At 37.3% G+C, this 16,483-nt stretch overlaps 1 protein-coding gene across 4 annotated transcripts in view; it reads right to left on the minus strand.

Moving 5' to 3' along the window:
- HDAC9 (histone deacetylase 9) overlaps window positions 1-16,483 on the minus strand; it is an 825,092-nt gene that overhangs the window by 364,365 nt on the left and 444,244 nt on the right. For 2 of the 4 annotated variants that reach the window (XM_028525366.2, XM_028525363.2), the window contains exons 5-7: window positions 14,539-14,680; window positions 13,392-13,512; window positions 11,018-11,139 (exon numbers count right to left, since the gene is read on the minus strand). In XM_028525366.2, coding sequence (XP_028381167.2) covers window positions 11,018-11,139; window positions 13,392-13,512; window positions 14,539-14,680 — 385 coding nt within the window. Of the gene's footprint in view, window positions 1-11,017; window positions 11,140-13,385; window positions 13,513-14,538; window positions 14,690-16,483 lie in introns of all 4 variants that reach the window. The other 2 variants (XM_036010543.1, XM_028525365.2) reach the window with 2 other exon arrangements.

The raw sequence follows: 16,483 nt of genomic DNA on the forward strand, positions 1-16,483 counted from the left end.
GAGGAGACTGGTAGACAGAAATAAAGATAAGTCTGCATAGGTAAATTAAAGCCACTTAATAAAAAATGTAGCATGCCAGTATAAACTGTGACTATGTGCTGAATTAAATACTAATAAGGCCTTTGCACAAACGGTTAATGGTTTCTCCCAGACTTCTTTGCCATAAATAACACTTTCATTGCAGAGTAGCTCATTGGTCTGCTAAAAATTTAAAGGAAATATAATCACACATATTTCATCATTTATTTTGTCATCTTTTAATTTATTCATTAGATATGTCTATAGATATATCAGTAAGTATATGTATTTGCATGGAATGTGTTTCCAGTGTTTCAAGTTATAATTGTGAATGTTACAAATTAGAGGCATTTTTCAATGATTTTCATAATTATAAAACAGATGGCTAAATGCTTTTAAAAGTCTTAATTATTATTTTTTGCCAATTTCTCATTCCAATCTTATGTAAAATGTCTTGCCTATTTCTAATTGAGCATTTTATGGGGAGTGAAAAATATGTCATTTGACTTTGCTACAGTTAATTAAAATGAATTTTAGATACAATTTTACAAAAGCACCATCTTTTCTTTCTTATTTATACAGTCTTCAAATCATTAACATTTTCTTATCTTACTTTTTATAAAACATAATATATTTGCTGTTAGACTTGTGTACAATCTTAGGAATTATTTGATCCAAATCTTTCAATTAATTGAGAAATCTAGGATCCCAAGTCATTAAGGAGCTTTGTTCAAAGTCATACATTAATGATGAGGTTAAACCCACAAATCTAGACTCTTTGTGACACTTCACTTTTTTTTTGCAAGTATACCATGTGGCTACAACAATATTGCCTACTACTACTGCCACAACATTTTTCTTAGTAACGCATACTGGCTATCTATACCGAGGTTGTTTTATGTCGGGCACTGTGCTGGGCCCTTTCGTGCAGTAACTTCATTACTTACAATAACCATGCAAGGCAACTATTTTCCTTACTTCACACTTGAAAACACTGAGGCTCAGAGAAGTGCTGTAACCTGCCTGTGGTCACACAGCTCTAAGCAGCAGCACCGCGGTAGAATTCTCAGTCAGATCTACCTCCAAAGCATGATACTATTTCCCACGCTTTGTCCTTCTAATCTAGGTTAGTTTTTCACACTAGATGCCCCCACAAGCAAATAGTTTGAGTTATATTTTCAAAGTTTTTACAAGGTTGATTAATTATCCCACAAGTCTCAATTAATACTTGCTTGCAGCACCCACCGGTGGTACAGATTGCACGCACAATCTGCGAGACCATCTTCTCGTCTGTTGAACTGTGAAACTTAAACCGCTTTGTTCTTCAGTCCTAACCAAATCATGCCTAACTTTTGAATAAAAAGATCTCAGGAACATGATTTTCTATTATGCTCCTTATAATTTTTAAATGAAAAATCACATGTAAATATGTGTTCTTTATCACAAGGAATCACTATTTTAAACCACTTAATTCTTGGGTAGATAATATAGTAATTTATCAGTTGTAACAGGCACAATTAATTACCTGGTATACTACTTTAAAAAAAAAGCAAAATCACTGCTAGTTAAATTATGAAATATCCATTAGACTTTTTCATATTTCAGGTATGTTTTTTAAAAATGAGCATCGTAAAATCAATTAAATATGATAGTTTAAAATGGCTAACTTTTAATAATTTAAATGGTTAAATATATCAAAAAGCCTTCTTCTGAGAAGAAAATTTCTGCAAAAAATTAAATCCTTTTTTAAAAAGGAGCTGAATTTTCTAATTTTTGGAGGGGCACAGAAAGATTAGTTTGATTGGCTTAGCTTGTTGAATCTCTAGTGTTTGATATTATGAGAAAAATAAGAAAACACAAAAATTCCTTATAATTACCAAGTCTCGCTTATGTAGTTTATATGCTATTTCAACCCACTATTTCGTCAAAGTTATTTGCAAAGTAGCAAAAATCAATGGAGTGCTGATCCTCACTGGGGAGAAGAACAAGATGACACCCAGAAGAGGAAACAGAATAAAATGCCATAGAATGAATCATTAGGCAAAACCTTTAGTTTAGCACAAAGTGTTATATTCCTTTCAAAATGTGATTTAAAATTATTTCAGTCTATTCTACTTCTGTCACAGTTTTTTTTTAATTCTCACCTAAGGATATGTTTATTGATTTGAGAGAGAGAGAGAGGGAGAGCTCCATCAGTTGCCTCCTGTACATGCCCTGACCAGGGATCGAACCTGCAACCTAGCTAGGTATGTGCCCTGACAGGGAATCGAACCTGCAACCTTTTTGTGCACAGGAAGACATCTAACCAACTGAGCTACCAGCCAGGGATCTATTACAGTTGTTAGAATATATATTTGCTAGTCACGATCAAGCTGAGCAGAGTCAATCATTAATGTTAACCTTTTAAAAATATCTATTATAATTAATTAATAGTATTTATATTGCTTAAATATGAATCTGACACCTCAAATAGTTAAAAAGTCAGGTAAGTCAACGGTAGACTTGAGGTATGAGCTCCAATATGTAAAGGGCTTAAGAAGTCTTTTTTCCCAAATTCACCACAAGGAAAAGGCCAACAAATTAAAAATCAAAGCAATTTTCTGAGATCTGTCAGAGAATTGAAGTCTCAGAGCAAATCACCACCCCTAATCTAGAGGCACAGGTAATCTAGATACAGGTAATCACAGCTGAGATCAGCTTACCAGGAGCCACTGGAGTCAGTGACCGGTAGGAACACGTCTATGTTAATTTTGATGAATTGCCGTAGGCTGAGTGTGGACTACCTTAAAAGTTAAGAACTCCGAGGGCCCAGTCTCAGAGAGGCCCCTACACATTCATCATAGTTACTGTTTACAGAAACCTAACCGGCTTCTCTCAGTGAAGATCAGTGAGAAGTGTGGTCTTGAATACGTGAGGCTAGACAATCAGGGTATAGGAGGAGAAAAAAAGTAGCCACTTGGCAATATGCTCAGGAGAAAAGTCACAAATTTAAAATATACCCAGATCCTTCTGCACGACAAAAATTTGGCCTCCAAAAGAAAATATTTTACCAGAGCTTTGGACCTGGATGGAGGGGCAATTAGTCAATCATTGCCTGTCTTAACCATCATGTTTCACTTCAAGGATAGATTTTTAAAAAGCTAAGAAAGAGTTCAGTAGTCACAGACCCCTGGCTCAGGCCTGCTAAAATGCTGAGATTTAATCGTAACATCACAGAACACTACTCCTCCCTGACACCTTACTGCCACAGCATCAGGATTCCAGCATAGTAACAGTGGGTTACAACTGAGTCAGTTTCATACACTGACTCTATTTCTGAATGTGTTCTTAGGGAAACCCCAAGAAACCAAGAAAAGAAAAAACAAACAAAACAAAACAATGAAACTAAAGAACATTAAAGCCTCTGGAACCTACAGCTACAGGAAGCATTAAACACAACCCTGTTCCAGCCATATTAACATAAAATCTCACACAAAAGCCTCACCACTCAATTTCCATTTTCTAATATATCACGTCCGGCTCTCAACAAGCAATTGCAAAGCACACAGAAAGCAAGAGAAAGCATAGTTTCAGGGGCAGCAGACCAGAATCAGATCAGACTCAACGACAACAAAGATTTTGAAAATATCAGATAAGAAAACAAAATAACTATATGTTAAATGCTAAAGGCTTTAATAGAAAAAGGTGACAAAATGCAATGGCGTATGGGTAAACATTAGTAGAGAAATGGAACTCTAAGCAAGAATGAAAAGAAAATGGTTTGGAATTAAAAGCACAGAAATAAAGAATGCTTTTGATAGGTTCATCGATAGACTGGACGTAGCTGAAGAAAGAAGCAATGACCTTGAAGACAAGTCAACAGAGACTTCCCAAGCTGAAGGGCAAAGAAAAAAAGAACAGAATGCCCCAGAACTCTTGGACAATTACAAAGATGTAAACATATGTATGATGAGAATCCCAGAAAAACAAGATAAAGGAGCAACAGAATTTGTGGATATGACTGGAGCCCACAGATGTAAGAATCCAAGGGAACACAAAGGAGTATAAACACCAAAATCAAACCACCGAGGAATCATCGACTGCAGAAAACCAAAGATAAAGAGAATAGCCTCAAAGCAACCACAGGAGAATTGAAAGCAATTTGCTTATAGAGCAACAGGGATAATAATAACACCAAATTTCTTGTCAGAAATGGTGCAAGCAAGAAGAGAATACAGTCAAGTTTTGAAAGTGTTACAAGAAGAAAACCCAGCAACCTCAAATTCTGCATTGAGTGAAATTATACTTTCAACAAGAAGTAGAAATAGCAATTTTTGCAGATAAACAGAAACTAAGGAAATTTGTTGCCAGTAGACTTGCCTAGCAAGAAATATTAAAATAAGTTCTTCGGTAAGAAAGAAAAGGATGTAGGTTAAAACTGAGATCTATAGAAAGGGAGAAATAAATGAAAGTGAAATAAAATATTTTATTTTTCTTATTTTTAATTGATCTAATAGATTATTTAAAATAATAGTATTAGCAATGTACTGGGTAACTTTAGTTTGTGGAACAGTGAAATCACAACAGCAACATTATAAATGATGAGAGAGAGGAACTGGGAATACTCTGTTATAAGGTGCCTATACCCTATAAAGCAGTACAACATTATTTGAGAGTGGATGTAAATTAGCTGTAAATATGTACTTCGAACTCTAAAAAAGCCACAAAAGAAATTTTTAAAGAAGAGATACAATCGATATGCTATAATGGTAGAACACTTGGAATCACATAAAATGTTCAATTAAAGCCAGACAAGTCAAAAAAAAGAGGGGAAGATAAAAAAGAAACAAACAACAACAGAGAAAGCATAATGATTAGAAAACAGTCACAAACTTGTTCTATGTCAGTAGCCACTTTAAATGTGAATGGTCTAAATACACTATTTAGAGGGACTGTCGGAGTGGGTTAAACAAACAAACAAACCAAAACACAAAAGACCCAGCTATTTGTTGCCAGTAAGAAAACAATTTTAACTATAAAGAAGACACAGGTTAAAGTGAAGGGAGCAAGATATCCCACGGTGACACTAGGAAATTACAAATTAAAACCACAATGAGGAACACTGCATGACTATTAGAATAGATACAATCAAAACAGCTGAAACAGAAAATCCCAAGAGTTGGTGAGTACGTGGAGCAACAGGGACTGGGATCCATTGCTGGTGAGTGTGTGAAATGGTACAGCCACTGGGAAGACAGTTTAGCAGTTTCTCTCTTAAGTTTCAGCTACAACATTTCTAAGTATTTACCTGAATTGAAAACCTGTATCCACACAAAAACCTACACAGAAATGTTGATAGTAGCTTTATAATTGCTAAACGTTGGAAAGAACCAAGATGTCTTCCAGTAGGTAAATTTATAAACTGTGGTTCATCCATATAATGCAATATTATTCAGCATTAACAAGAAATGAGCTTTCAAACCACAAAAAAAGACATGGGGGCATCTTAGGTGCACATCGCCAAGTGAAAAAAGCCAGTCTGAAAAGGCTACATACTGTATGATTCCAACTATAGGACATTTTGCAGAAAACAGCACCACAGAGACAGGCTGATCAGCAGCGGTTACCACAGGTTGGTCTGGGGGAGGGATGAACAGATGGAGTACAGAGGGTTTATAAGGCGGCGACACTGTTATATTGTAATAATGGATAAAAGACATGACAGTAGGCATTTGTCAAAATGTATAGAACTTTACAACATGAAAAGTAAAACTTCATGTAAATTGTGCACTACACTAATAAAATGTATCCATCATGGTTCGTTAACAGTACCAAATGCACCCCACTAAACCAAGATGTTATTAAGAGCAGAGGCTCTGAGGGAGAGGGAAGAGTAATAGGGAAACCCTCTGCTCTACTACCTACTCATTATTTTGTAAATCTTATTGGCTTGAAAATGACGTCAACACAGAAAGGAAGACTTCCCCTTTGGCCCTAGGGAGCACGGGGCATCTGTCAGAGCTCCTTCTACGGGGAGGGAGAGAGGCGAGTCTGCTGCTGCGTCTGGACACCGCCCTGGGCTCTGACAGGCCAGGCTCTGTGTCCTGTCATTCAACTTGCAAGTTGCATATAGATTAAAATAAAAATATTTTTCACTTTCTCCTGACTTCACTTGTTTTATCAATAAGGCTTGCAATGTAAGACCTTTAAAAGACTTTCCACAACAATAAGAGTTGGTTTTAACCTGATGAACATAAATGAAACTCAATTCCTTATCAACTAGAGGATCCAGGTTAAGATTCAACACTCTTCAAATTGTAGGTGTGATCCCAAATGCATTCCAAGCATTACTTAACTGCATTCTCCCAGTAACTGCATGGCCCAAGTACAATAATTACCCCCACGTTACAGATGAGGACTGTGGCCTGAAGAGGTCAAGTATGTGTCCCGAGACTGGGATCCAGATTTCAAACCGGGAGATGGGTTCAAAGCCTGAGTTACTGTGTCACATTGCTTCTCAATTCTCAGAAAACGGGTGTAAATTCATCACGAGGAGCATATCTCAATAATTTTAAGCAAGAATCGCCACAATGATGGAAGTGAGAGCACTAAAGTATACACATTTCAGTTTTTGTCAATCTGGAATAAGGTTATGAGTGAATGCTTTTCTAAGCAGAAGTGCACCGTAGTGCTATCCGTGCAGAAATGTGTGTGCATGCACAAGGAGAAAGTGAACTAGTGAGAGCCCTGGCCGGGCAGTTCACTTGGTGACAGCATCATCCTAGACGCCGAGGTTGCAGGTTCGATTCCGGGTCAAGGGACGCACAAGAAGCAACCAATGAATGCATAAATAAGTGGAACAACAAAACCGATGTCTCTCTCTCTCTCTCTCAAAATTCAATAAATAAAAAATTAAATAAAATCTAGAGAGAGAAGAAGACAGAAATATTTTAAAACATCAAAAAAACCCCTCCTTGTATTCATTCTGGATTATAATAACTTGAACAGGTTACCAAAGTACCACAACATAAATCCTAACGACTACACTAAGGGATATACATTTTATCTCTGCCTTCTTTCCAATTTACTCAGTGTGGAAAATGACATTGGCCTTCCAAAGCCTTCACTTACAGTTGGACCCCTTCCATCTCTGAGTCTTACTTTAGTGGTGCTGGCCATTAAAATGAATATTTCAGTGGGGCTGGGACGGCCCTATGAGCCCGAGCCAAGCTTTATATGGCTTGTGCGCTTTAAGAGGTTAATCTTGCCAGCCAGCTTCGCTTTGTTCAGAAGTATTAAATGGAAACACTGTAACATTCAAAGAAAAGCAAAGTTCACTGGGTAAGACCCCAATAATATAATGGAGCATAAAACCTCTAGAACTTTTCACCATAATATTTTATGAAACATATGCACATACTCACTGGAACAGAATCCAATTGAAATGGTTTTGAAGGTCAGTTCAAAGTCACCACAAATGTACTATCATTGTGAGAAATATGTACTCTTTCAAAAGTGCCTGGACCCAGAAGCTTTCTTCCCCTGCTTTACAGTTTATTATCTGTCCAGCAGTATACTATATTAGGGGGGGAAAGGTCACCTGCTACAGCATGATATAACTTGTAGCCAAACCATAAAGTTCAGTAAAATCTTCCAAATTTCAGTATAAACAAACCCTTGTGTTATAGAATGAAAGGAATCACAGAGTAGACTTCTAAAAGGAAGTGCTACTTGAAGTAAAGGGAATAAATAAAAATAATTTGAAACAATTATTCTATTCCCAACTTTATAACTAATTAGGAAAGTCTTTGATGTTCATGGTTATGAAAGGAGCAACAGACTCAATTCCTACAATTAAGAGAAGAATGATTTAGAAATGGACCTAATGACGGCCAACTAGTCCTATTATTCTGATGATTCCAAAAACCTCAAATACTACGAGCAAGACTATGATTCTCCTGAGGGGAAGGAAGTGAAGGTCCAGTTGGCTTGACAAAGGTCAGATTTGTGCTGGCAAATGAGGCTTCCCTGGCTGGCTGTTTCTAGGGTGTCACTGTTCGGCTGGGTCCAGAGAGGTCACCAGAGGTTTAGAACTGTGTGCGCTGCTTCAGGGACACCCCTGGGGCCATTTTCTAAGGTCATTAAGATTTTCTACTCCGCTTCCAGCTCTACTGCCTTAAATCTCGCTAATCCACCTCGGCAATTCAGTACTGATGTAGGTTGAAAAGACACTGAAAGTATTTAGTATTATATCAGATCAAAAGATAGCAGCCACTTATTTAACAACTTCCTTTAGGTCTAAGATTCAGTTCAACGAAATCCAAGTAGACCACAGAGGAGGATAATCAGGCCCAACAGAGAAGCCAGACCCTGTGGCCACTGCCCTGGTGTTTCCACTGCAGGATCCAGGCCACTACTCTACATTTCTTTTAAAGGTATGTGGCTTTCTGCAAAAACCATCTTACCCAGTCTCCCCAGTCATCACCTATGCTTCATGATGGTAATTTGTTATTGATTACTTTCTTTTGTAGTAACTCTTGACTCACTAAAATACAACAAAAGCTTAATTAAAGTTATTATTTAACTGTATTTCCATGCTCTTCTATTTAGTACAAATATATGTCCAAACTTTCTCACAGGGGATTGGAAATACACCAAATGGATTATATTTATAAACGTTGTAAGGGTTCTGCCTATTTGTAATTAATGAAGGGTATCTCTAAGTATTTTAGATAATGTGTGGAAAACATCTGCATTTAATTATGTCATATTTTTCTTAGGCAATGGGAATTGAATTAAGAAATAGTTTGAAGCCCCTACAGAGATACAAAGGTATTAATGGTTGTTCAAGAGCTTTATTGGTGCAAGGCTAGAAAATGTTTGGTTTTACAGACCAATTGCCTGGCATTTCATAATCATCAGGAAGGAACTTAAAACACTGGGCAAATACGAAAAATAGAAAAGACAAGGGCTATATCTTTTCACTATTGTTATATACTACATAGACATAGAAAATGTCTTTCATATTAATACACATTTGCGTAAAATTCTATAACATATATCCTGAGCAGGATTTCTGTTTGAATTTTGTTGCAGATGAGAATTTCTAAAAGAATCAATTAACTGCTCGCTTGTTCACTCTTCACAGAGGAAAAATCCTACACTGTTCTCATGGAAACCGTGGGGCACAAAGTATGGGGTTTTAGTACTTGTCCTACGGTATTAAAAAAAAACACATTTTCTTTCTGGATGCTTACTGGTTCCAAAGGCCACTTCTTCTGCAGTCAGTTTTCAATCTCCCAGTGGTAAGAATACATTCAAAGGCTGTGCACAGCAGGGTAGAAGTCTTTCTCTGTGAATGTAACTATATCACTCATCAGTAACCTCCTGCCATAAGGGGACTTGTGTTTTCTTTCCTTTTAGTGACTCCATGGGCTCTTGAATGCCAGTCACTGCCCCGAGACCTGGGGCAATATTCACATAATCTCTGTCAATAGTTCCTCCACATGCATTGGTGCAAGTAAATGTCAAGGCTGCAGATCAAAGACCACACGTTCGAAAACTCATGTCCTTTATGGATCAATTTTCATAAACTCGACTCTGTGTTTGAGAAAGACATGGAGGCTCACTCTGTGCTTTCTTCCTTTTATCCCAGAGATGTTTATTTATATAAAAGGCAACCTGATTTGTAGATAATAGTGTGAAATTCCAATGCAATACATAAAACTCATTCTTTGCATGCCCTTCTTGAAGTATTTTACTATGCCTATTGTTTTCATAGTAGAAATGCAAAAATCTTTGGACTATTTAAAAAAAAAGACATGGATTGCTTTGCAATACTGACCATCCTTCCCCAGTTTATGGTACAATAGATATTAAATAATTCTTGCTCAGGATTGATTTTATTTTTAAATCTTCATTATGCTACAGGTAAATTATTCTTCATTATGCTACAGGTAAATTATGTGAGAGAAAATAACTTCAGCATGTGTTTTCACAATGTATTTCCATTGTAATTATTCAGCATTGCTTTGGAAAATAAGTATAATTATTTAAAATCATTTTCTCTTGGTAGATTCCATATATAAATTACATCAATCTATACTTCTTCAAGTGGACCTGAGTAAAATACAGTGAAGCAAATTATCTTCTCTGAATACCTTTTCAGATCAATTGTGGATATACTTTTTTTTTTGATTTGCCACTTTCTCTAAAGAACCCTACTTGGAAGAAATCATAAGATGCAGAACAAAATGTCCACAAATGCTATTTATGCTTATATCTTGGTAAAGTTTTAAAATATATTTATTATAAGGGTAAGAGTATATAACATGTTAAATGTGTACATATCAGAGGGCTAAAAATAAAGATGTAAAAATAAACAGGCCGTAGAGCCACAGGGCTGCTGACTAAATTCCAAATAGAAGCTCCATTGTCCCAGTTCTCCTAGGTGAATTTTAATATAATTACATGAGATTATTAGGTAGGAAACTTCACTCGGCATTCTCCTGAAATCTGTGAGACATTAGGCAAGTCACTTACTCAGAAGGTAGCTTTGGCCTCATCTGTTTTTACCACTTAAACAATTAAAATGTAAGGTTTTTTAAATGGGTGAGAAACGAAAAACTCATTTTTCTCCTTTTGGGGTCAAATGATTGAGGCTCATCAGAAAATTAGATAAACGGGGGAAATGACAGAGGTCCTAATTAATGGAAAAGATCAAAATTTTCTGAGAACTCAAATTTTTATTTTCCTCAATTCTACTGTTTACTGCTAGTAAGATAACCTGACTAAAATCCAAATATGATAAACTTTTAAATTAGAAGAGGAACTTCAATTATATACTGAATCCACTGATGAGAAAATAGGCGTGTCTGTGTGTGTGCCCATGTGCACACACCCGCAACCACGCACCTACTCATTACTGCAGAGGGCATAACAGCCCTGAGTCCCATCCTCCGACTTGCTCCTACAGGCCAAACAAAGTGCAGGGATGTTATGGAAGAGCAAACCCACTTACCAGTTTTCCGAAGGGGGAAGTCATCCTTTGCGTCTTGTGCTCCTGGTAATGTGTATTTGTAGGATGGAGATGTTCCACTCAGGGGTGGAGAGCTTTGATCCAATGACGTATGGTGGGCAGCCCTGCAAGAGAAGAGGAGGGTTCACCACTTGCACTGGAGTTTTTACTGCATGTTGGTCAGCAATAATCAGTTGCACATGCTGTACACGTGTCTCAGCTGTGTTTACGTTCTTTCTTTTTTGTGTGTACAAACCACAGCCTCATGTAACCAAGTTCACGATCACAGTATGTTATGCAATGATGTAGGATTCCCAGGAATGCCCACCGTGTGTTGGGTCACAGTCACATAGAAAAGTTTGGTTTATTGAAAGAGACAATTTACCAAGAGCCTGAGTCACGATAATCTGAGATGATTTTGTATGTTTTCTTAAGAGCCATACGAGTGGAAAAGTCATCATCCAAATCCTTGTCAGTCAACAATGCAGACCAACCAAGGTAAAAATAAACATATAGAAACATTTCCTTTTTAAAAATTTGCCAGCTAGTGCATGAAAGTACACGAGGTTTCCTGCTAAAAAGACAGCACTGTGCCAACGGCCTCAGGTCCCCTGACGTATGGGGGACACAGGGAAGGACTGGGGATCACAGCCTTCTTCACTACAAAACTGATTGTTCGCAATGTTTCCTCTTTTCTGCATAAAGACAGTGAAGGAGATGCACTTATGCTAGTGAGGAATGGTGTACAGGACCGAGCATAGACTAGCCAGTGCATAGAAATGTCTACAATTATTAAATATGGAGAAAACAATTGGTATCACCAACTAGGGGATTGTTCTACCAGTATCCATTTGAATCACTTTCTTAACTGGTTTAAAGATATTTCATCTAGCTCTACTGGCAAAAAAGTAGTAACTTCAGATTCTATAATTAATGATTTAAGGTTGTCTGGAGTTGGAGCCTACTGAAGTTCAATTTAGTACCAAAAAAATTGCTAACTAACATTTGAGAGTTATGATTAATAAACCCAAAGGAACAGCTAAAGAATTTTCAGCTGACAAGTTGTTTACACATAGTTGTCTCCCATTTAAAAAAAAAATCTCTTCTTAAAACAGGCTTAGGAAGCAAAAATGAATTAGTTATAAATTATGTTTGTAATTTTAGGTAATAAAACTGTGTTTCTTTTAAAAGACTGTGATGTTGACTGAATACATGGACATTTTCTTTAGGGACTGGTTTCTCAAGTGAACTGATCTGCATGATAGAAATTATGAAAACTATTGTAAAGTACTTATATAATATTTTAGAAACCATCTCAGTTACTTTTTTGAATGCAGAGAAGGTCAGATACTTACAAAATAGAATTGTAAGTACAATAATACTTAATTAGAACTCCCGGGATGCTTACAATTCCATTATTGCAACAGAGTAATTGAATATTTACTCCTTTATCCTTATGATGTGAGGGGTTAAATATACATAAGTATAAAATCTTATGGTCGTTCAGCAAACACATTTATAAAATGAGGACATGTAACTATTATCTATTAGTTTATTATCCAAATATGCTCTGCCTATAAATTTTGTCCTAATTTTTAAAACCACTTCCTGCTTTATATTTGCAGAAAGAAGGATTGTAGACAATACAGCATCACTTTACAGGACTTGGGGACACATGGTTCCATAAAAACTGTGATACCACAGCATGTGTGTCACGTGCTCGTGTGTCCAAAGCCAACCTACCCCCACTTTACAGGGTGGGGAGACCTCAGGTGACGTGAGCAGGGAGAAGCCAGTCACGGAAGACTGAGATTCACATGGTTACCATCCTTCACTTTCTTTCCCTTCCCTCTCTTGTCCTCCTTCCTTTTTTGTTTTTAAATAAAAAATCTTCTCGACTTTCAAAAATAGCTCCAATCTCCATCTTCTATCAAGCCAAGTAAAATGAAATCTCAACCTGTCAAATGTTCGGAAATTATTGTGAAGATATCAGATGTACCATCAAGAATAGAAAAACGCTAAGTATGATTTCATTTCTATGCCCCAGTCCCAGTGTTGTCAGTTACATGTTGAGTAAAGAACGTACATCTTTCCTGGCCCTCGAGAGGATACCTGCTGACCTTTATTAAGCCCTGCCCTCTGTTACACACTTTACCATACTATTTCATTGGACTTTCCCAGCAAGCCAAGAGGGCTGGGACTACGATTGTCCTTTTTTACAGAGAAGGAAAAGAAATGTTAGAGAATTCAAACTCTTTACCCATAGCCACAACAGCTGGGAACTGGTAGGCCCCCATTTGTGCCAGGTGGGCTGAATACACAACCTGTGTTCTTTACCCCAGTAAAAAAAACAGCCAAACACTGCACATACGTGTACCAGAGCTTGGGATGGCGGCTCACGGAATGATTTTTTCCATTAGTTGGAGTGTCTTTCGTTGCTGATTTACTCAGAAGGAATTCTTGAAGCTTCTGCTTTACTTCTGTACTTGCCACTGCCCCTGAAACACACGCATACAGAAACAGATGTGACTTAGAGTTTCATCCTTTCATGCTTCTAAAGTATTTAGCAAAAATTAAGAGGTACCACCACTGGTCACAGCACATGAAGTCTGCCTATTAAAAGAAGAAACCGGAGTCTAAACAGGCTTTGGAAAATGGCATAATAAGGTTTGGTAACTACTGATGAAACTGCCAATTTTCAAAAGACCTTCGATGGTTTCCTTAATTGCTTTTGCAGAAAGGGGGTCCCAGAATTAATACTAATTGTTTCTCAGCTTTGATAAAGCACAGCTAAGAAACAAAACACTGCCTTTTAAAAATCAAGAAGTATTTATGTGAAACCATGTAAGTGATTAAACATATGAAATGGCCATTTTTGAATCGCTATTATGAAAAACTAACTTTTTAAAAAACTCTTTTGAGCATTAAACAAATAAATACTGCTGACAATTTCAGTTCAAGTAACCCAATTTTAAACCTTGCTACACAACCTGATTTTGAACTGACCTCGTACAGGGGAATTATTTGGATCTGTCTCCCTCTTGTGGATAGTTGTTTTTTATTTTTTTTTTTATTTTTATTTTTTAAACAACTGCTCTGCCTCAAATCTTCCCCAGGTCTTGGTACTCAAAAACCAAATGGAGGCAAGGCCTGACTTACAGAACAATCATTACTTGAGCTGGAGAAAGGCATAGTGAGGAAATATGGAAGTAAGTTCATTATTAAGCAATAAGGCATAATAGCAAGACTGCTTTACTATGACATTAGTTTTGAAATTCAAAAAACAGAAATTAGTATCTTTGCCAACCAATGTTGTGTTTACTTCCTGAGATGCTTTGCAGACTGAATGCAGAGAGCTGATAGGTGAGGTCAAAGCTTTACATTTGGGTCCATAATGTGTTCTTTTAGTTTAAATGCAGACAATGTGACAAGTTTAATTCCACTCTTTCTCAGGCTTCTTTGCTGTGTGGCGATCGGCTAAAGGTGAGGGAAGAGAGTCCATCTTTGCCCCCGGTGCCTCTTACTTTCTCGTCCTCTGTCTTTGCCTCTGAGAGCAGGAAGCTGCTGTTCTCTGCGATGCCTCTCTACTTCCTGTTCTTGCCTCTGCTGCTCCAGTTTCTGCTCCTTCTCTAGGAGTTCTTGCTGCTGTTTTATGGCTAGAAGTTCCTGTTGCAACTTGCGAGAAGAGAAAGACATGAGTGTGTGCAATTTCTTTAAGCTTCATTGTCATCACCGACCTAAATCGAAATGCTATGAGCTTTTGGAACTTGTTTGAATTTAGCTTACATTTTTACCAACTTTGTCGATAAATTATTAAAATCTAAAGACAAGCACCTAATGTTGTAAATGGTCTTAGTGGCATCAATAAGGCAGTTTTTAAGGAGCTTTATTCCCTGTTCTGCCCTGTCAAACATCGTTACCAAATTCACTCAGATCTTCAGTTCCCTAAGGAATTTTCTCTCTAATATGAAATATATAAAACAGGCAAACAGCAGAACTGTCCAGAAGTCTATTTTACCACTCCTCTCACATTATAAATTAACCATTAAAATCTTCATTTTCTATCCTGAGAAATGGCGTGAAAATAAACTGATTTGAACGATGAGAAATGAGTTAACTGCAGGGAAGTCTACCTGAAATAGAACAAATGTTAAGAATTGCAAAACTTGGCAGAGAAGGTTCTCACCAGATTAATGCAGTCTATTATTCCTCATAGACTCTTCTCTCAAAAACAGCAGAGTAGTTTGCTCACCCCATGCACAAAAACTTCAGATGAGAGAGACTAGTCAAGAAGAAATCACTTCCATTAAACTGCACTCTGATGCACTGTGGTTTGGTTGTCTGTATCCCTTGAATTTACTTCCAGACAATGAGTGACAAGAATATGAAGCATTCTTAATAACTGTTGTGAGATGTCAGTTTTCTCTCGGACTGAGAAATGGATATCTATGAATCACGGTCACCGTGACCCCCTGAGGAATAACTGAAGAGTCTGAGTTCTACTGAAATTCTGCCATTGCTGTACATGAGACCTAGGCAAGTCACTACACTTCTCAGAGCCTTGGTTCCTCATGTGCAAGACAGAGAAACAACTGGGCTTGCACCTCATGTCCATTAAGTATATGAAACTTAATTTGTAAGTTTCCACCATACTCACTTCAGTTATTGTGACTATTTTCAACTCTCAATACCAATGATGTTAGTGTAATGTGCTTTTTATATTAGATAGGTGTCTAAAGATATAAAATTTATGCTCAAAAGTAATAGAATAAAAAGAAAAGGCAGTGTAGAATGGCACCAGAGTTACTCTGGAGCAACTCCATCTGTTAACCCTGGTAGCCTCACTGTAAGGGCTAGGGTAGGAAGCATTTCTGGGTACTCTTTATACTAAAGTCTTTGGCATTTTGGCCTGGATACACTGGTCCTTATTGGGTGTTTTTAGATATTCCATTGTGGCAGAAAAATTCATAACTTTGCTTAAATTCTGCCTTGAATGTTATTTCTGTACAGATATTGGGATTGGTCAAATGGATTCAGTGCTTCACCCAAAGCCCTGATAGAATTAAAATTTCATTGTCTTAGGAATCTACAAACACTCAAAATGCAATTTCCACAGCCAGCATTCATTAATGAAGACTTTAGGACTGAGGCTGAAGAAAACAGAAATAGAGCTTCGCCCCTCCAGTTTCGGATGTTTTGGTTGAGGAGAAACGACGTGGAACAGCTTTGGAGACAGACAAGGCAGGACCACAAACACTGGAACCACCACTCACTGGCTGGGTGGCCTTGGGCAACTTAGAACATTTCTCTGTGTCTCAGCTTACTAGGTGAAAAAATGGGATAATCGCATCCAACTCAACAGATGTTCATTGTAGGAGCCAGATTCAAAACAGTAATATGAACGCTAATAACATCACTAGTAAAAAAAAATGTATAGCCCTGGCCGGGTGGCTCAGTTAGTTGAAGCTT

The sequence above is a fragment of the Phyllostomus discolor genome, chromosome 10 (genome assembly GCF_004126475.2).
Source record: "Phyllostomus discolor isolate MPI-MPIP mPhyDis1 chromosome 10, mPhyDis1.pri.v3, whole genome shotgun sequence".
NCBI classification, from domain to species: Eukaryota; Metazoa; Chordata; class Mammalia; order Chiroptera; family Phyllostomidae; genus Phyllostomus; species Phyllostomus discolor.